The 21654-nt window shown below is 47.7% G+C and overlaps 1 protein-coding gene across 21 annotated transcripts in view; it reads left to right on the top strand.

Annotated features, from left to right (window-relative positions):
* Nucleotides 1-21654, top strand: part of CELF2 (CUGBP Elav-like family member 2) — a 526008-nt gene that overhangs the window by 468784 nt on the left and 35570 nt on the right. For all 21 annotated transcript variants that reach the window (XM_029237418.1, XM_029237438.1, XM_029237436.1 and 18 more), the window contains one exon: nt 9468-9602. In XM_029237418.1, the coding sequence (XP_029093251.1) occupies nt 9468-9602 (135 nt within the window). The remainder of the gene's footprint in view (nt 1-9467; nt 9603-21654) is intronic.

The raw sequence follows: 21654 nt of genomic DNA, 5'->3' as shown, positions 1-21654 counted from the left end.
CGGTGCGCCTTGTCACTCTTCATTAGACCACAGGCGCCCGTGGCTCGCCAGGTCAGGTCAGGATGGTAGCATCTGTACGCCGTGTGCTCACTTAAAAACGGAGGGTATCTGGGAATCACCTGAGAAGGTGCATGGGGCAGATGGCTAATTTAAAGGTGGCCTGTGAATGCGCTCGGCTCTCCAAAATACCCCTTTCTCGAACCTTTGGCATTAAATTCAGCACCGAGGCTGCCCAGGCTGTGCATTCGAAGGCCGAGTGGCCCATTTTCCACCGTCACCTCGAGTAGTGAGGACCAAGGACATGGATGTCAGGGTTCCGTCTGCTTGGCCATTTCTATAACAAGTATCCTTCATTCCTGTGGAAAATCAGGTCTCATCATCCCAAGTGTTGGAAGCATAGTGGTTTGGGGTATTTTTTTCAACCAAGTGCTCTTGGCCCCCTGCTCTTTCATCTTCTCCCAAGAGTAGGGCTTAACTTTTGTCACCGCCAGTCACCTAAGCCAGTCTCAGAAAGTGGGTGGATCATAGAGGCCCCTTCTTGGAGGACGCTTCCCCAGAGCACCGACTTGTGGGACGGGGGGCCCCTCTTCCGCGTTCCCCTAAAAACCCTCTCTTCCTTCCCTTCCTCCCTCACCTCAATCACTGATGCTCCGAGAGGGCGTGGCCTCAGCCCTCACTCCTCTAAGTGGCACTTGTGACTGTTTTTGCGTGGATGAGTAAGTAAATTTATAATTTGGCAGGTGCAAATTTATGTGTTGGATGCAGTCCCAATGAAGGTTAAGTGAAATACCTGGTTTTTTCATTAAGAAATTTGACTTTAGCCCGCTGTCTAAGCCACAGACCATTACACAACCTAACGACTGTATCTTCGTGAATGAGTTGTCAAAGACTTGGGATCAGCGACTTGGTACAGCGTCGTACATGTTACACAGCCCGTGGTATTGACATACACGGTGGAAGCAACATGAAGGAGCCCAAGAGGTGGTTCATCCCGAAGCACCCCTGGGTTTACGATGCTGGTAAGTTGAGTGAGATTGTGGCAGAGTGAGAGCGGGCACCTCCACAACGCAGACGCCACGTTCATGTCCTCCAGGGCCAGAGAATAAACTCCACGTGGAAAATTCGAGTACTGCAGCTGAGGGTACCATCACCAAAGAGTGAAATATCATTCGGATAACAAGAGCACTGTGTTTGTGAACAGCTCTCAGAACAGAATGGTCTGTCCTTCAGGAAATTGAGGTGTCTCACTAGAGTCTAAAATGTCTCATTTGAATGAGTAAACATTTTCTGTTTGAGGAGAAAATAAAAGAAAGCTGGAAAAAAACAGAAAAAAAAAATTAGGAGGAGACAAGTTCCTAAGTACTTACATCAATAAAATTGAATGAGACATCAACTATACTACTTTTTAAAAACAAAAAAAAACCCCACCGTTTTCCTTTCAAACTGAAAATAACTTCAGGCATGTTTTATGATTTTATAAAAGGGAACCTTTACTAAATCTGAAATTTAAAAAGCAGAAAATAGATTAGTAAGGATAAAATTTTTATAAGCTGACTGCTTTTATGTGCATCCTTCAAGTCGATTGATTTCACTTTCCCTCTCATAACTTCTGATAAAAATGTGTCCATTTCTCACTCAACTGTGGTATCCCATGAATTTCTGAAATCTCAAAAACGTGGGGTCTGTGTTCAGGCCAAGGGTCTGGATTTTTCCTGAAGAAGAAGGAATTAAGGGGAAAGTGGCTTTCCGGTTTTTCACTTATTTATAACAACTGTCATCTCAAAAAAGCATCGTGTTAGCAAAACAAGGGCAGTATTGCACAAGTTTGTTTTTCACAGAGCTTCTTGAAATAATCATGGGGTTTATCCTCACAGCACAGCCAAGGACAAAACCACTACTTGTTACTACGTAACAGTTGGGAAAACGGAAGTACAAAAAGTTCGAATAAGTTCTGTGAGCTCATGGACCAGGAAATGGTATTATATGGATTAGGATACAGAATTCCCAAATATCATAACGCTTTATGAGATAGGGACCATTAGCATCCCGTTTTACAGATGGGGCAACTGAGGCAGAGAGAAGTTCATTAACAAACTTGCCCAGAGTCACTAAGCTAATAAATGGCAGATCCACATTACAAACTGATCCAAACCCCGAGCTCCCTTTGGCCCCCGAGATGGTCACACAGCGCTCCGCGTCTCCACAAATCCAGGTATGTTCTGTCAGCATGAGCCTCGGTGACTTGTCTGCACAAACGGTTGAAGAGGCCAAATAACAAACAACTCTGAGCCATCGATAAACAATGCAGGAGAACCCCAAAACTGCTCAAAAAGCAGCAATTGTGAGTCAGCCACAGGAAAAACCTCCTCCTTTCGCTCTGGACGACATTCCAAATTTACGAAGAGGGGGTTGTTTTTTGTCAGGGGAAGTATTTTTCAAGGGTGAGGGGTTGTTAGTAAGAGATTACAGAGATTAAGAAGCGATGGCCAAAGAAGAGCATCTTGTGATAAACAAGGGAAAACTGCTTCCCTTGACTTCTGATAGCTGGTAGTAATTCGCTTCCAGAATATCTGGCCTAAGTTTCCAAAGTCACAGTGAAATCACAGAGGGCAAATATTTTCCCAAAACAACAACATCGCAACTACTTTACCTGTTGGAGATCCCCTCCCGGCAAAGGCGGGCTTGGAGTGTCTGTGACGAGCGGAGAAGAGGGAAGAAGACTTCAGCAAAAACTGTGCATCGGAGGCTGAGAACCTCACGTCAGGGACACACTTGGGAGGTGTGCAAACTGGGCCCACGAAGACCCCGAGTTCTTCCCACAGCCAAGCAGCCTCCTCCACTCACACTTCCTGCGAAAGGTGCTAACAGGCCTTCGGAGAATGTGCCTTTACCACCCCCATCTGTCGCTTCTTAACAGACCTGATTGGCAAGCGCTTGTAACAACTGACATCTGTTCTCGCTCATTGAAATGCAGATTTATGGTAATTGCTCCGAACAATAAGACAGAATTACCTAAGGTGAACATTAAATTAAATTTTCATGCTCTTCTCCTTATAAATAATTTTTTTTTAATCTTAAGTTTCAAGTAGGCATAATGTGTATCTGTTTGGTACATAATTTCTTCGTTTGGAGAAGGGTTTTCTTTTCCTGAGTAATGAGTGAAAAGTTGAAGCCCTGTATTCCCCCAATTTTTTTTTTTTTTTTTTTTTTAGCCCTCTCGATCTCGGCACACTGTCGGATTTCCTAAAACTCATCTAAGTGTTTTGCATTTCTCGTCACCCAGATTGTTGCCCCTGGTTTGACGGGTGCCCATCCGAGCAGCGTGCTTTGTGAGGTTAAATGGGGGTGGTTTTCTTCTCAGAGAAGAGCTATTTGCCAAACCAGAATCAGCATCACGCACCCACACACACCCCACGCCTCCCGTCCGGTGCCCTTTCAGGATCCTCGTGTGGGAGGAGCCGTGATGAGATGGGCTGGTGGGTGGAAAAGCAGAGGCGCTGTGGAAGGAACGGAGGAGGACGACAGGACAGGGTGTGCTCACAACAGAAACAGACGGAGAAACAACCAGAAATGTGAATTCAGAGTCAGCAGGGGCAGACAACCCCTCTCAGACAGCCTGGGGGGCCCAGGACTGGCCGGGCCCTCGTGGGTAACTCTGCCCGTCCAGGGGCTGAGTCTGCAGCAGCTGGAGGTCTGGAGAGACGGTGTTGTGGGTACCCGGAGAGCCTGGTACAGTTGAGGTAGCGGATGAAGCTCGGGGTGTGTCCCCACGAAGCTTGCAAGCCGCTTTCCCAGTGTGGGACAGACGCCTTTCCCAGCAGCAGCGTGGCCCCCAAGCCCCTTCCCTAAATGGGAGGGGAGGGGAGGGGGGAGGGGAGATGTCCACACTACAGGTGAGGAGCCTCTGGCTCTGGGAACATCCGGGGCGGGAAGAGACAAAGCACCCGTCACGGAGGACGTGCGCTGCTGTCGGTGAAGAGTCCAGAGATTCTGCCCCACGAAAGTTGCCCAGGCTCTCACGGAACCCCAGATGCACCCCTGTGATTTGCCGATGTTAGCAGTGCTTAGAAGGCCCAGGAGTAGTGCAGGGGTGTCCTCCCTGGGACGGTTTCTTTCTGGGGGGATGGACTAGAGAATGGGCCTCGGGCCTCCACCTGGCCGGACAGAGGACACCGTGCAGGGAACAGGTGCCTCTGTGGCCCCATGGCCCACGTCCAGGCGCAGCGAGACCCACGGGAGGTGGGCAGGTGCACCTGTCGAGTCCCCACGTGCGTGCTGCCCCCCAGTTTCCTAGCTCCAGCCTTGGCGTGGGACCTGCCCTGGTGTCAGCCACCAGCTTACATGTTCTTGGAGAATCTCTAGTTGGTTTTGTTTTCTTTCGTTGGCTTGACTGTGTATACATCTTGGTTCTGAGGGGGAGAAAGAGCCATCTTCTTTCATCCTTTTTCTGCATTCTCTGCGCCATCACTCCCGAGCTCTGATCTCTTCTCGATTCCTGTTGTCGCCACCACCAACCCCAGGCCTCTTTGTTCGATGGTTTTCTACCAGGACTCACGTGCATCACTTTTAGGCTATCTAGAGGCATTGGAAGTCCTCCAGCTTCTTAGGATCTGCTGCCAAAAAAGTGCATCCATCATACACATGCTTTTTCATAAAACTTCAGGGAGCTCAGAGACACCACCACCCCCCCCCGCCCATATCTCATCAGGGGAGAGCTCCAGTGAAGAGCCCCTGAGTTAAGTGACAAGCAGGAGGGAAGCTGCCACGTGACCCGCTCAGTGTTCAGAAGAGGGTGCGGCCCACCGTTCCCCGAGGATGCGTGGGCCGGGGTCTGTAATGTCTCGATTCTGAGCATGGAGGGGAGAGGAAATGAGGGTAAGAAACTGAAGGGTTGATTGAGTTCAAGACAAGATCTAGTGCCTGGTTAGCTGGGTTCTTAGCTGCTGACGCAGATCACAGGTTCAGTTCCTCTGGGGCTCAGGTGCCCGGAAGCCAAGCAGGGGCACCATTGTACACGCATCCTTGCACCCTGGGCTCCTGCTAACCAGGACCCACGCGTGCTCATGCCAGGCAGCATCCCTCACCCACGGCCGTTCTCTGCTGAGATTTCATCAGAAGGAGCAAGGCCATGATGGGCAAGTGTCAGGAGCTGGTGGACGTTTACATCTGATGTCCCGGCCCCTTTCCTGTGAAGCCCTGTGTGCGTCACCCCTTCCCTCCTCTCACTGCCTCCCCATGCCCCCCCACACTTCCCAGGTGGGAACCAAGAGGGACAGAGGCACAGGCGTGGGGAGGCTCGGGGGGCAGGGCGGGACCGAGAACCAGCCTCCTGTCCCCAGGCCTCTGACCTCCCGTGTTCTCTGTGGCGCGTAGGACTGCGAGAGTGCCAACATCACGTGGGTTTGTTACAAATACTAACTAAGCCTGATTAGTGTGTCCGGCACGTGCTTTGTCTTTGGTGCCATTATCCTCATTACTGGGGGGTGATGCTGTTGTGACTATTATCCAGCTGATAAGAGTCTGCTCTGCCCTGGGAGTTGTTCTTTAGCTTCAAGTGTACGAAGCATTTACTCTCTTTACCCTCGAGGTCCGTTCAGTTTTACACCTACTTCACAGCCAAGAAATCCAAGAGGCAGACAGTTAATGGGCTCAAGGCCAGGGAGGCTGGCAGAGGGGAGGCCGAGCCCGATTGGAGCCCAGATGTCCTGGAGGCGGAGCCCGTGCTGCCTCCAGTAAACGGGGTCCTTGTCACTGTTGTCACCAGCAGGGAGAGCTGTGCCTTCCAGGCCCGAGGAACACAGGACAGGTCGAAGGGAGGAATGTCGGGGTCGGGGCTGGGAACAGGACTGCACCCAGAAAAGTGAGGAGGAGAGGAGGGGGGCCTCCCGGAGCCCGCACGGAGGGCCACGAAGGGACAGACTAGGAGGACGGCCCTGCCTCTTCAGCTCCACAGCCGCCCAGCGCTCCCCCGTCCTCTTCTCATCCCTGTCAGACCAGAGACGCAAGAGGGAGGGGATATGGGGATATATGTATTATGTACAGCTGACTCACTTGGTTATAAGGCAGAAACTAACACACCATTGTAAAGCAATTATACCCCAATAAGATGTTAAAAATAAAGAAACAAACACCAAAGACGCATGAGAATGAGCTTCTGGATCCAGGCCTGTTTCCAGAAATGGACTGGATTGTCCCCAGTCCCTGGTTCCCCTCCGTTCTGATCTCCAGCAGCCTCCTGGGGCGGGGAATGTCTTGTTCTCCCCACTTAATTCTGGGTGTGGGCCCCGGCTCTGGCCTGTCGCGGCCACGTGGTAACGGTTGGCTGGCCGGGCGGCACCTGTGGGTCCTCCTGCTGCTTCTCTCCATCTAATGCTCCCCCTCCCTCCCCTGTCCCCCCATTCCTTCAGATGCTGGGGTCACCACGGCCTCTCCTTCCCAGCTTCATCTCTGCTTCCTTTGGTCTGTTTTCTCCCCCTCAGTGCAGGGCGGTGGTTGGACAGAGTTGGCCCTGCCCGGTGTGGCACCCCAGAGCCCGGCCTTGGCAGCGGAGGCGGGGAGGGGCTGAGCGGGGCAGCCCCTCAGGGGTGAGGGGTGGAAGGGGGCACACAGGGAGAGGACGGCGGGACTCCGGGACAGCACTGAGTGTCGTGGGTGAGATGAGGAAAACACACGGTCCTAATAAGTGTTTGTAGAAGGGATTAATTAACGGTTGAGGGAAACAGTCAATATTTGAAGCTGTTGTAGATACTAAAGAACTAAGAACAGAGGAAAACCTTGTTTGGGTCTGTAGACAGCGCTCTTTTTTTTATAAATTTGTTTTATTTTTGGCTGTGTTGGGTCTTCATTGCTGCGTGCAGGCTTTCTCTAGTTGCTGTAGTGGGGGCTGCTCTTCATTGCGGTGCGTGGGCTTCTTAGTGCGGTGGCTTCTCTTGTTGTGGAGCACGGGCTCTAGGCACGCAGGCTTCAGTAGTTGTGGCTCACGGGCTTTGTCGCTCCGCAGCATGTGGAATCTTCCCAGACCAGGGCTCGAACCCATGTTCCCTGCATTGGCAGGCGGATTCTTAACCACTGCGCCACCAGGGAAGTCCCAACAGTGCTCTTTATAGCAGCGTGGGAACATTTCATGCTGTGTGTTGCCCTGTTCATTCATCTTCCATGGATCCGCAGTTCGGAACAGCGATGGGGGAGTTTACAGATAACATGCAGAAAGTGCGCATTAGACACAGACCGTCAGTCACCCTCCGAGGGAACGTGCCTCAGCCTCTGGAGGCTCTGTGAGGCTCTGACCCAGATGAGCGGGCTGAGCTCCTTCCAGCCCCAGGATTGGGCCGTGGCTCCGCCAGGCAGGCCAGAGCAGGTGCCCTGGGGGACCCTCCGGCCCAGGCTGAGGAGGGTGCTCGGCTGATCATTACCCGTTGCCAGATGTGCAGACTTTAATGTCGGTGCTAAACCCTCCTCTTGTCTGCACAGCCGTCTGTTGGTGACGGTGTCTGGTCGACTGCGTTACGTCCTTAGCACATTAGAGGGGCCGTGGCAGCCAGGCCGGTCCGTGCTGGTGCACCACACACACACACACACACACACACACACACACACACACACACACACTGCCCCCCACACACCCCCGCCCAGCAGCATCACCCCAGGCACGGCCCCTGGTCATGCCAGCATGAGTGTGTTCAGCTGCTTTCAGGAGCCGCCCCCTGGGTAGGGGCGGGAGGGGGAGGGTCCGATGGGGTCTGCACTCAAGCCCTGTTCCCCCAGCTCCGTTTTCCTCAAGCAAACCTGAAAAATAGGCCCTGGGCTTTTTCCACTCCCAAGGTCTCATCAGAACCACCGTGTCTGACCCCTGATCTGAGGGGAGGAGAGAGCTTTGTTCCCAGTGTCCCCTGCTCGATGGAGCGGGGTCACGTTCACAGGATGCCCCCAATGCTTTGTCCTGCTTCTCAGCATCCCCAGGAACTACGTGGGTTTGAGAAACGGGTGCTGGCTTTTACCGTAAGCCACAGGACTGGGTGCCTCCTGCAAGAAGGTAGTGTATCATTTTGAGCAAAATGAGAACCCGTTTTGCAGCATGGACTTGGGGAACTCTTTTCTGAGTAGAAATAAGTCCTGACTGAAGCAGCCAGGACGGAGGAGCAGGGTAAGTGAGCCTGGCAGCCGGGCTCTGAGCCAAGCTGAGACAGGGCTCCACATGGTGGCCAGGGGCTTCGCAGCTGTGTTGCTAGAACATTCTCTTGCCCCTCCATCCACCGCCCCGTCCCCACCCAGCACTGTTGTCAGACCGCTGTCTCCGGCTATAGAGGTTATATTTGCTCAGCAGCCGTGTGTTGAGTACCCGGATTTGAGACATAAGAAGAAGGTAAAATTAAGCCGATGACTTAACTCCCATATCTTTCTGTGTAAAATTCCTCTGTATGAGGAGAGGACCATTGTTTCCTGCTTCTTGAATGTACGTGGGGGTAAAGGGAATCACGGAAGAAGACTTTGTGCAGAGAACCTGTGTACTGAGAAACAGAAGGAGGGGGAGAAAAGATACTAAAAGTGTACACGGCACAGGCTCCAGGCCCGAGCCCCCCAGGGCCTGCCAGCACCCCCGTGACGGATCAGCCCCAGACCTCTCAGCTGAGTTTCCTTTCTCTCTGCTATTCACTTCTTAATTTTCGTTAGCCCTCGATTCATTCTAGCTAAAAAGTAGATCCTCTTTCAGATACAGATACGTTTAAGATGCAGACACAAACATTTTACAAATAAAGGTATTATGGCACTGCCACTTTTTTTCATTCTTTGATTCAGCAAATCATGGACGCGATTTCAAGTTCACATTCAAAATAAACCTGGAGAGAGAAGTTCAGGGTCGATAATAGTAACAGCAACAATAGTTGCTAACATTTATTGGGGGCTTACATCATGCCAGTTATTAGGCTGGGTAATTTTCATTCATCGAGTTATTTAATCTGCACAACCACCATGTGAGGGAAGGTACAGTAACTGTTACCACTGACTCAGGAAACAGAGAGGTTAAGAAATTTGTGCAGAGTCACACAGCTAATAGAGCCAGGAAACTGAATCAGTGCAGCTTCAGAGCAATAAAACATCATTTCTTCTGTAATACCTCATACGTGTACCTGTCGAGTTTAGGGATGGAGAGTTTCCCCTGAAACTCCAGCTGTCCAAGCCCGGATCTCACAGTTTCTTGACAGCCACGAGGTGGAAGGCCCTGCTGTCCATGGTCCACGCAGAAACCTGTTGCTTATCTTTTCGGATGACCTGCGCAGCCTGGGAGGAGGCGTTAGGAAGAGGGTGCTGGGTTGGCACAGGCTGCGTGGTGACACACGAGTCCCCAGGGCAGCTGGGGCGAGTGTGCCATCCCGGAGCTCTCTGCCCGTGTCCCCTGCCCTCTCTTTTTGGAAACGGGTGAAGTGGGCCTATTGCTGACGTTGCCTCTCTCTTCCCCCACCCCACAGGCATGAATGCTTTACAGCTACAGAACCTGGCAACGCTGGCGGCGGCTGCAGCCGCAGCCCAGACCTCAGCCACTACCACCAATGCAAATCCTCTCTCCACCACGAGCAGCGCCCTAGGAGCCCTCACCAGTCCCGGTAAGGGGTCATCCTGCCTCTGGGAGACGGGACACAGGGGTCAGTGCCAAGTGCAGGGTGGACGCGTTCAGACCGAGCCGGACACCAGGCTTAATTACCTCTTTAATTTCCTTTTTAGTTTGCCTGTTTTTAATTTATTTTTTTGTCGTTGAAGTATAGTTAATTTACAGTGTTAATGTCTGCTGTACAGCAAAGTGACTCAGTTATACACATATATACATTCTTTTTTATATTCTTTTCCATTATGGTTTATCCCAGGCTATTGAATGTAGTTGCCTGTGCTGTCCAGTAGGAGGACCTTGTTGCTTATCCATTCTGTATATAATAGTTTGCATTTGCTAATCCCAAACTCCCAGTCCATTCCTCCCCAAATCCCCCATTGGCAACCACAAGTCTGTTCTCTATATCTGTGAGTCTGTTTCATAGATAGGTTCATTTGTGTCATATTTTAGATTCTACGTATAGGTGATATCATGCATATTTGTCTTTCTCTTTCTGACTTACTTCGCTTAGATAGATAATGTCTAGGTCCATCCATGTTGCTGCAGATGGCATTATTTCGTCCTTTTTTATGGCTGAGTAATATTCCATTGTATGTATGTGCCACATCTTCTTTATCCATTCCTCTGTTGATGGACATTTAGGTTGTTTCCATGTCCTGGCTATTGTAAATAGTGCTGCTGTGAACATAGGGGTGCACGTATCTTTTAAAGAAACAAAGTTTGAGCGTGTGTGTTTTTATCCTCCAAGGATAAAATGAGAAAAAAGGTTTTGCGAGGGAGTCTACCCTGGTATTGATTCTCGCACATTCATTTTGTTTGAAAAATGTGCTGTCGCTTCAGTCCTCGTGAGGTTTCCCCAAGATGAGGAAGTCTCTCAGGAATGCTCTTTTCTCCTGTTTGTTTTGTTGTTGTGGTGGTGGTTTTGGTTTTGGTTTAGCAATTTAAGAATTCTCTGTTAAATCTCAAAATCCCGAATCATCTTCGTCATGATATTTCACACCAGCTCCATCCTTTACATTTGATTTTCAACACCGTGGCCTAGAGGGGACCATCTTTGTTGTTCCTTTGTGGTCCCATTCCGGGCCGTGTCATTTAAAGTGGTTTTTTTTCTCCCCCCCCCCCCCCCCTCAGAAATTCTGTTGCCTTATTCAAAGGCAGATGCCGTTTTCGTTTTCATAGGAGCCAGACCTAATGTGGTTGCTTAGACACCGGGATTTATTTTTTAAGAAGCGTTTAGCTGGCTTGCCTTCCTCTCTGTGTTTTCTGGGCCTTGATGGATGATCTCACCTTCTCCTCTGGTACGTGGAGGAGTTGGCCTGAACAACGTACAAGCCCCCTCCTAACTGGAACCCCCAGGGCCCTCTATCGGCTGCTCCCAAAAGATGAGCTAACTGTCCAACACGCTTTTATGTCATAGTGTGGAGATTTCTTTCAGAAAAATGGAGAAGGAAAGCTACAGCACCTGGCGGACCAGCTTTGTTAAGGCTTCCAACTTCAGGGAGCAGTGAAGCTGCCACAGCCCTTGATTTGTTTACAAAACATTGTGTTTCTAACACATTTCCTTCTGAGTACAGTTTTGAGGGAGAAACCTAAGAGATGTTTAGGAGAGGCTGGAAGTTGTATCCTCCACCTCATCTCAAAGCAACAGCACATGGGACGTTGCCTTCATTCTTGAAATGTCTTCAAAAACGTACCATGACTACATGTGGGCCTCATTTCGTGCAACAGATAATATTCCTGAGACATCAGCTTTGTCGTTTTTTTCAAGAGATTAAGTTATAACTCTAATGCAAAACATAAACTGGTTATTTAAATCCTTTTTAAGACATACACATTTTTGACATGGTATATTCCCGCTCATGAAAATAATAGTGATTTTTTTTCTTAAAAACAAATTAAATATTTGATCTCGCTAATGTATCTGTTTTAGAAATCAGCTTGAAAAGTGTTTTAAATGAGAATTATCGTCTCCCTGTGAGGACTGTGAAAAGATGACATTAAACCAGCACAGACTCCGTACACCTGAAACTAACACAACATTGTAAATCAACTCTACTCCAATAAAAATTTAAAAACAGCACAGAGCATTGTACATGCATTTTATACATTTATACATGGATCTTTAGTCAGCAGCTGGTATTTTTAACTATATTTTGTTCAGAGTGAAACAACTAAACATCCCTCAAAATCTGAATGCTTTTTTAATTGTTCATATGAAAAGGAAGAAGATTGGCTTTTTTTTTTTTTTTTTTTAAGAGAAAGCAATATTGACTTTATTTTGGCAAAAGTCAATGATTGTAATGTTTCCAACCTTGGCTTTCAGCCTTGACTCCCTTGCATTTAGAGAAATCAGCAGAAACTCACCACATGGTTGGTAACAAGGTGGAGAAAAAAGAAAACTCTTTTTTCTGTGAAGACTTTTCCTTATATGGCGAGGAGCCAGAGTCCACCGTTTGGCCCATCAGCCCTTAAAGAGTTTACTATTGTAGTTAACACTGAAATTATTCTGCTGTTCCAGAAGTGGCCATTCTCGTGATGGACATTTGGGTTAAGGGTATGTGGCCTGTTGTTTGCTTGGCAAGGTTCATTCGACTTTACGAAAATATATTCTTCCTTTGTGATATCTGGGCATATATATGTGCCCAGGACATTCCAGAGAATCAGAATTGATAACTCGAACATCTTGTTCTCCTTTAAGAAGGCTCGTGGGTTTAAGAAGCCAAGTGCAAAAGTGTCTGCCAGCTGATCAGTGTCGATATTATAATTGACAGTTAGTGCTCTGAGCGTCTGTATAGCCTTAGGCGCTGGCCTGGGTGCTGGGGACCCAGCAGTGAAAGGATATGTACACTCCCCGCCCCCGGGAGTCTCCCAGTCTGTTAGGGGAACTCGGACAATGCGCAGTCGTGTGTGCCAGGCAAGCGCTGTGAGCAGAGAGACCGGGCAGGATAAGATGGAGAGAGTGCAAAGGGTTGAAGAAGCCTTGCCCCCTCTGGAAAGGTGGCGTTTGAGCAGAAACCTGAGGAAAGTGAAGGAAGCACGTAGATAATCCAGAGAAAGGGTGTCCAGGCAGAGGACAGAGCAAGTACTGGCTGTGAGGCAGGAGGAGGCCTGGCACGATCACAGCCTCACGTGGAAGGCGTGGTGCTGAGCAGGGGCGGAGGGAGAGGTGAGAGGTGAAGGGTGAGGGGTAAGAGAGAAGGTCCATGTACATGGATCCATTCCATCCAGTATGGTCAGGAGCACAAATACGTAGTGACCTTCTTAAAATGCAGGGCACTCAAAAGCCTAAGAAGATAGCCAGAATATTTAAGGAACTTGAAACATATCTGACCATTTTCAGCTTCTTCCTGAGAACTGAATGAAAGGGAAAATGTGTGCTGAGATGCATTTTCTTTCTTCCCACCTCAGCCAAGCGTCCTTCCCTCTGCTCTTAACGTGGTGTCTGGCCCTTCCGGAAATTCTGCCAACAGAGGTGTCAGGGAGAGTGGTTTTTCTCTTCTCTGTTGAGGAATGCTTTGCATAAGAGCTGAAAGTATTTGATTAGAATGCTGAAGTGTAGCAGCAGAAACGGTTTAAATCTACGTTTCAATTATTTTTCTTAAGTGTAACTAAAAAAAATCTGGCATTTAAGTGCAAGTAAATTATTTGTCTAATTTCCACCAGGGACTCTTTCAAAGTCACAGGAAAGGTGGTTAGTAAGAATTCATGACTCTCCACTTCATCAGAGCAATTTCCCAGGAAATAAAAGGGAAAGAAAGCTGGTCCCAAGGCCAATATGATTTTTTATTTTCTAAATAATGAAAAACAGGGCTTCCAGTTGAACCGTGAACCAGTCCGTTCAAACTGTAAAGTGAATCAAAGCTTCAGCCCACCCTCCTGCACAGGCCTTGTTTTTACCCTGTTTTTAAAGATAGATGTCTCTTATGCTTCAGACAAATCCATCTAGAAAGTAAAGGGACAACTCAGTCCTCAAAACTATTAATTTTTTTAATAATTGTAAATTTATCATTTCTGTTTTGCATACCCAGGAACAAGCTCCCTACAGCATCATTATAAATGATTTTAAACGGTCTGTGCTTTAAGACATAAAAAATTAAGCATTAATTAAAAAAAAAAAATCCCCTTCAGCAATAAATAGGTTTCTTTGTCTCCTGGCCTTGAAATAAACATTAAAATCATCTCAGTCATTTTGGTGATGAAATGATTCAACCTTTGAGAACATTTCTCAAAGAAAGCAGAGTTAAAAATTAAAACAAAAAAAGAAAAATCATCTCAGTTGCCCATGGTTAGAATAAGTGTTTCTTCCAATTATCAGATGGTAGGGAATAAAATTAGAAATTAAATCATGAAAAAATAAAAACCAGGTAAATGCATGTTATGCCTTTAATGAGTTTCTCTGAGGTCTTTTGAAGCCTAATTTAATCGTGTTTCTTGTCTTTCATTTTGATATGATAATTTTTCCTTTGTTTACTTCAGTCTCGTATTTAGTTAATTAATTCTTGGGTCATTTCTTCTTACCCGATTTTCAACCTGTTTTTGAGGCATGAGTCTCGATATTGGTATAAAGAGGCAAATTGTCTGTAAGGCATGTGGCTAGGTCTTAAAGAAAGATAATATCTGTCTTCTACCCAGCTTGTAGATTTGTTGCCTTTGCCTGGTAATTTTGAGAACTTGCGCAAGAGGGTTATCATTACCACACGCGAACATTTCTCTGGCATTTACTGTCTGAAACATAATGTTGCATTCATGTACCACATTATTCCACTGACCTTCTTCTGTTTTCTTTCTTTTTTTTTTTTATAAAAGGATGTTTTAAAATTCTCCAAATGCTTCTGTAAGTGCACTCAGTCAAGTGAACGCTTCAGGATAATAGATAATTTCTGTCGACAGTGGAAGGCATTTTAAAATGCTAGGGAGCATTTTTCCATTCCTACCATTGGCTTTTCACATAGTTTTCACTCTGAAGTCTAGGCAGTATTTTTTCCCATCTTCAAGGCACGGCCCGCCTCCTTGCAGGCTGTGAAGCTTCCTGTGGACTCTTTGAGGGGAACAGAGACCGGGGGTGTTTCCGTGGGATTCAGACCTTTCCCGGGCTCCTCACATAAGGAGGGCCAGCAAGTGGGCCCCTCCAGTGTCACCCACCACTATCACCGGGCTGGATGAGCTTTGGGGACCCGGAAGTTATCCTCCGAGTCATCCCAGAGCCCTTCAGTGTTACGAGAGGTTTTGTCCCCCCACTAAGTGTCTCTGCACGTGTGTCACACGAGAACTCGCATCGTGGGAAGAGATGGATTCACAGGCAGACCTAGCCCACATTCCGGAGCCTTCTGCTAGGCAGGGCAAGCCCATGAAAATGAGTTGGGCCTGCACTGCCCTGTCCAAGCCGTCACATGCGGGGGCAGTAGTATCACGCTGGAGTCTGATGGGGCCAGGAGAGAGGCACAGACAGAGGGCGCTGGGGGAGGCCATCTCCCCAGGCTGCCGAGTGATGCCACGACCTCGGGGAGTCTGAAGCCAACCTTCTTCCAGAAACCTGTTGTTCCCACCGCCTCTCATCCCCGTTGAGACACCCTCCGCCTCTCACTGACCCAGGCTCAAGTCGGTGAAGTGACCTTTGCAGCCAGCCTCTGGTTCACTGTCATCCCATCAGTCACCGTGTCCAGTCGGTTCTCTCTCTGAAACATCTTTTTTCCTCTCCCATTGACACCCCCCCGGGTGAAGCTCCTTTTGTCCCATTAGTGCCGCCACCAGCTCCATCTTGCACACTGTTAACAAAGCCAACAGCTCGGTTCAGACACTTTCACGCGGTTCACTGTGGTCTTAGCTAGAGCAGGACAAACTCCTTAGCATGGCCTTCAGGGAGCTCCCTGACCCGCCTCCATCCTTTCTCCCCAGAACTGCCGCGGCCCCCCAGCCCCCAGCAGTCTACCCTCCAGCAACATTGGGATTCTTCCTCCCCGAAACACACTGTCGGCCTTCTTGCCTTTGTTAAACCTACTGGCTGCTCTGCCTTGAATATCTTCTCTCCAATTTCCTCCTGTGAAAACCTCCTACATCACTCCTTTATTACAGTGTCAATGGTTGGGAAGATTCATGAGTAGGTCTAAAATCGGTGTTTTTAACGCACATTATAAAAAGTATAGTTTATACTGCTTTCCATAGATTAAGCAGCAGTTAAAAAAAAAAGGTTTCTAGTAATTAATAAAAATTGCTTTTAGTAGTCTCATACTTCTCTCTTAAGAATCAGTGCAAATGTCATCTCCACCATGAAGCCTTCCGGAAAGAATTAATTGCTTCCACAGTGTATTTCTAATATAAATACGTACGTCATTCTAAACCTGGGTCACACGCAGGCTCCTTGGTAAGGAGCTGTATTAGAAGCTCCCTGAGGGCGGATTGGAGGGAAAGAGGAACCGTTGAGCGGGGAAGCAATGGTCCATCAGTGCCTCAAGTCTGCCCTCCTGTACTGTCAAAGGACGTTCCTTCTTCTAAAACACTTATTTCCTTCGCAGGCTGGTTGTTGGGGCGCTTGTCTCTCTACCTTCTAGATAGTAAGTCCTGTAAAGTAGGAACGGTTTCTTTACTCGTAACCCCTCTTGCATTTGGAACAGTGTGTCATGCACAGTGTCATGCATACTTCAAGTGTTACTTCAGTTGAACAGCAAGTAGAAATGCTCAGAGAGAAAGATTTGAAAGCCGCGTGTTCCGTCTAGCTCAGCGCACACGTCCCTAAGGACCCTGAGTCTGTCGTGGTGACGTGTGGCGTAGTCCGCGCCCCTGCCAGGTGGATGTTCAGGTCTGACAGGTTTCTGAAGAATGAATCAATACCAGTGCACATTAGAACAAGGTCATAGAAAGCAGGGTTTTTATTCCAATAATTTTACGAAGATTGGCTTTCAAAACATTCTGATGTCGTGATATAGAATAAGTAAGAGTCTCAGGTCAGATAAAGGGATTTCACTTGAAAAGAACCATCTCCTCTGATATGGGCTTTTGAAAGACCAACCTCAAACGCGCTCTAAATTCCGTGTGCTTCGCCAACCGCCCTCAGGTGGGCCTCCAACAGGGTCCATGAAGCAGGGTCCCATTTAACTTTGGGGGTATTTTTTTCCTATGCTGCTCTTCAGCGTGTTATTAATTCAGGGATCCATTCTTCATTTGGAAATTACCTGGGTCTCTTACCTGCCCACATTTCCCCTTAGGCCTGTCTTTCCTCATTGCTTATTATCAAGCAAGTGAATCTCAGGCAGTCGAGTTTTCCCCTTCGTTAGCTACACGTTAAAGTGTCGTCATCAAGCAGAAAGCAAGTTGGTTTTTAAAATCAGCTCTTTACTTGTGGGGTTGAATCCGTCAAACAGTCTTACATCCTCATTGCTACAGAAAGAGAATGGACATTCCATTTTTTGCTTGTTTTTTGTAGGTTTTACCCTTTTGTACTTTTTTTTTTCTAGAAGGTTTCCACATGTTAACTTGTTCTCGACATTATGGGGCTCGCTTTATTTTCAGCATTGCTAATGGGATTGAACATTATGTAAAATGTTCCATAAATAAAATGTCACTAGAGTGACTATAATTTCCTGATATATTCTTTTCATTCAGTCAAGAAATATGTATTGAGCATCTACTATGTACCTGGAACGATTCCAGGCATTTGAAACACCAGTGGACAAAGCTGACCAAACCCCTGCCCTCATGTCGTTTATATTTTAACATTAGCTTTTTAAAAGACGTATTGACTAAATTCCCACTGTGGTAAAAGGATTTGGTTATTAGTCTTTAAATATAAACTATAGCTTCTACACCCTTTAAAAAAAAACTTTTCATGACCAACTTTTTTGTATACCTTATGCTGAAATTTTGTGAATTAGACCAAGGTGGGGAAAGGAGAGATCTTTCTCTACTTTCTCCCTCTTCTGTAACCTGTACCATTTTTCTATACACTTAATGCAACAAAGAGCTCTGAGAATAGTATCCACCGTTAGATTAGATTTGCTAAGTGGCAAAACCAGAAAAAAGAGGAAGGTGTCCTTGGCACTTCTGCTCCGTGGCTTCTCAACAGAGGCATTTCATGAAAAGCAAATATTTCAAAAGTCCTTAGGCATTTAAAACATAATCACTGGGAGTGGTCCATCTTTCCAGTAAATGCTTCTTTATTTGGCATTCATCATTCTGCTTCTAGGGTTTAAAAAAGAAAAAGCATGCAAAACCTCCCAACTGGAGTTTTGACGGCCCCTGCATGTGCTGGGCGTTTTGATGTGGAATTACCTTTAAATTTCCCTTACCGTCAAGGAAATGAGAAGTCTGTTGGTCCAAATAGCAGAACCGCAGCTCATTGTCTCATTCATTCGTTTCCTGAGCTGCCAGAGTCATCTCAGCGCCTGCCATCAGAACAGCTTCGCACGGTGGCCGGGCTGCCCTGCGCAGTCGATGAGATGCCCCTGCCCTGGCGCAGTCTCTTAATAGTCCTGAGCTAATTTAAAGCTTAACTAAAGCTGCCCCGCCGAGTGGGTGACGATAACGTATGGTCCTCCCCTTTGCCGCAGAGCTTGGATTTCTGCAAGCTTGGCCCCGGGGGTGGACACATCCCATCCTTCATTCGTAGGGCTGTCAGTCACTCAGGACTTCGGTCCTGCTTTGTTCGGGGTGCACTTTTTCAATATTTTTAGATAGGGGCTCTCGTTCTCCACGTGTTTGCTTCAGTGGCTCTGGAGGCTGTGCTGTGTCCGTGATTCAGTGTAAACATTGCCCTGCACAGCCTCCTGCATCGTGTGCAGGTCCACGTCATGGCCCCTTGTGAGGTGTGTGTGAGCTCAGAGGCTGTCTTCTCTACAACGCAGCCACTGAGTGAGACTCCCCCGCCTCCCAAATTATCTATGTTGCTGTCTGATATAACCATGTTATCATTGCTGGCACTAGTAAAAGCATGTATGGAGTGCTTAATTGTGTTTTATATTAGATGGAAAAAGCAACAAAACTTGACTCTAGTCACAACTTCCCAGAGGCTTATAATCTAAGGTCCACGCTTTAAGACTTAAAAGCGGCAAAATATAAATGCTTCATTTGTATGTGGCTTAATCCCTTAAACTGGATGCAGTGGTCACATGCAAAAAAAAAATAAGCAAAATGCCCCAACCTGGACTCTTCTGGTTGAAGAGCAGGAATCAGATAAGGCACAAGGTGTCAGTGACAGCAGAGGTTCTGTCTTGAGGAAATGAGGGTAACTTTTAACAGGAGAGTTGCCGTTGGAGCCAAAATTATAAGACAGATAGGATTTGGGGAGGTAGAAATGGGAGATTTATCAGATGTGTCAAGCGTGAGAAAACACAGAAAAAGCATTCAGTCAGCAAATGGAAATGCATCTCACTTTTCACCAGCAGGAGATGGATGGGAAATAGGAACCAGGGAGGGAGGGCCCTGAAAGCCGTGGCTGAGGAGCTAGAACTTCCTCTTGCAGGCAGTGAAGAGCCATGTAAGGACTTTGAGCGCAAGAGTGTCAGTGGTGGCACTTGGGTACCAATTGGATGTGAGCGAGACAAAGGGAAGGAGTTGAAGACGGAAGTGTATTGAGCCTGGGGACCAGTAGGACAGCGCTTTCATTAGTAGAGAGAGGGCAGCCGGGAGCAGGAAAAGTTTATAGTGGAAGGTGGTTTGGTTTTATACACGTTGAGCTGAGGCACATGCGAACTGGCCTTTCATTTAAATACATCCCCAAAGCAGATGGGTTCCCTGATCCTCGACCTTGCCCTGGGTCAGCTGCAGAGGCGGGGAGGTGGGAAGATGTCAGCCAGGTGGGGCCTGGGTGGGATCATTGAGCTAGAATCACCAAACACAGCAGAGCAGGGGCCTGGGGGGTGAAGCCTTGGCTGAGAACCATGTTTGGGGACAGTCGGGAGGAGCCAGGTGGTGGGAAGGGAGCTCCGGGGAAGCCTGGTATCCGGGGAACCAAGCAGGAAGGAGATGAAGGTGAGCGCAGAGAAGAGGCATTTGAGTTTCGCCACTGGGCAGGCGGTTCACCCCCAAGCGGCCAATCACTGCAGCGGTGGCAGGGATGTCATGGTTCCGGAGGCCGTGAGAGGAGGGCGGATGTGAGCCTGGAGGCGGGAATTATGTATTGACATATGACACTTTCATGAAATGTAGTGGTTTCTTTTACAAAGTCTAGCAGGGTCAATAGGAGGAAAAATTTTAAGATGGAGAAACGTAAACATACTTCTAGATTCAGGAGGAGGCGGAACAGGGCAGGAAAGGAAGAGGCCAGCGAGAGGTGAAAACTGATGGACTGAAGGGGATGGAGGTTGGACGGATGGAATCAAACCCTCTTCTAAGCCTCTTATCTGGCGCCTGGAGTAGTGTGTGTGAGGATCTGTCCTGCGTGTCCCCAGCCCCAGGGCAGCAGCCCCCATGCCTGCCTTCCCAGCTGTCCCAGGATTAGGTTATGCACTAATGTACGGGACAGGGCACAAAGCCGTAAAAATGTTCAGTAAGTGGATGGTGTAGCCTTAAAAGAGGGAATGCCTTTGCTGCTGAGACATGAACAGGAGGAGGTCAGGATTGGGGAGGCTGTACAGGATTTGAGACAGAAAGGTATTCACATCGTGCATAAGTCAAGAATTTGAGTGTCTAGGGCTAGAAACCGACAAAAGTTCATGCCCTGGGCAGAGGTTTAAAAACCAGTTAATCTAAAGAATGTGATAGAGGAATTAGTTTCATTTTCCTTCTAAAGTGTGTGGACATCTTGACCAAGAGCTGAAGGACTGTGATCTAGAGCAAGTCATTTCATCTCTCTTTGTTTAGTTTTCTCCATTGTGAAATGGAATTGTCCACTTTTACCTTTATTGAACTACTGAGGGAATATGTATATATAATGCATGCTATTGCTTTTTTATATATATATTTATTTATTTTATTTTTGGCTGTGTTGGGTCTTCGTTGCTGCATGCGGGCTTTTCTCTAGTTGCAGCACGCAGGGGCTACTCTTTGTTGCAGTGCGCAGGCTTCTCATTACGGTGGCTTCTCTTGTTGCAGAGCACAGGCTCTAGGCGCGAGGGCTTCAGTACTTGTGGCACACGGGCTCAGTAGTTGTGGCTCGCGGGCCCTAGAGCGCAGGCTCAGTAGTTGTGCCTCACAGGCTTAGTTGCTCCGTGGCATGTAGGATCTTCCCGGGACCAGGGCTTGAACCCGTGTCCCCTGCATTGGCAGGCGGATTCTTAACCACTGCGCCACCAGGGAAGCCCTATTGCTTTTTTTTTTTTTTTTTTTTTTAAGACATTAAAGTATCATCTGGGAAAGATGATTATTTGGGAGTGACACTAAATTCTGCTCCTCTGGACAATAAGAAACTAGGTTTAAACTGGAATAAGATCCAGTGATATTTTTTCTCTGAACCTTTGCCTTCAGAAAACAAATATCTCCCCGCCCTTCCTAAAAATATTAGAATGTAAATGCAGGGAGTAGACCCTTTCCTTACTTCTTTCTGCTTTGGGGCTTAGCTAAAGAAGATGGCAGTGAACTTCAAATTTGACTTGATGTTATAGAACCAACACACCTGCTTATCAAAGACAAAATGCTCTATTGGGTTAAATAAAGCACGATAACCATGGTCGGACCCGTTTCCTTGTAGCTGTCACCACTGAGAGTGAAGCCCTCGGAGGGTGGTTTGTTTTTATTTCAGGCAATATACTTAGTGTGCGCTCCTCTGAGGTCGGTCATTTGCAAAGGAAACCACCCAAGTAGCTGAAGTGCAGCTCATTAGCATCTCAGACCTTGAATTCTGCCAGGTGACCTCTTGCCAACCTTGGGGTCCTGTTATCGAAAGGAAGATCTGCCCCCTTTCTGGGACAGACCAGGATCCAGCAGGTCTTCATTAACCTCCCAGTGACATGGCACTTGCTTTCCACAGAAATCCGTGTTCCTCACTTTTTCTCTCCAGAGTCCAGAGCTTGGTCAAATCATCCCATTTCATAATCACAAGGAATCTTCAAGATCATCTATCCAGGTGCCTCACTCATGATCCAGATGAGGAAACAGAAGCCTGCAGGGTTAAATGATGT

The sequence above is a fragment of the Monodon monoceros genome, unplaced genomic scaffold, assembly GCF_005190385.1.
Source record: "Monodon monoceros isolate NGI ecotype Baffin Bay Population unplaced genomic scaffold, NGI_Narwhal_1 Super_Scaffold_21, whole genome shotgun sequence".
NCBI lineage: Eukaryota > Metazoa > Chordata > Mammalia > Artiodactyla > Monodontidae > Monodon > Monodon monoceros.
The sequence above is the reverse complement of the archived record's forward strand: the minus strand, read 5'-3'. Positions and strand labels throughout refer to the sequence as shown.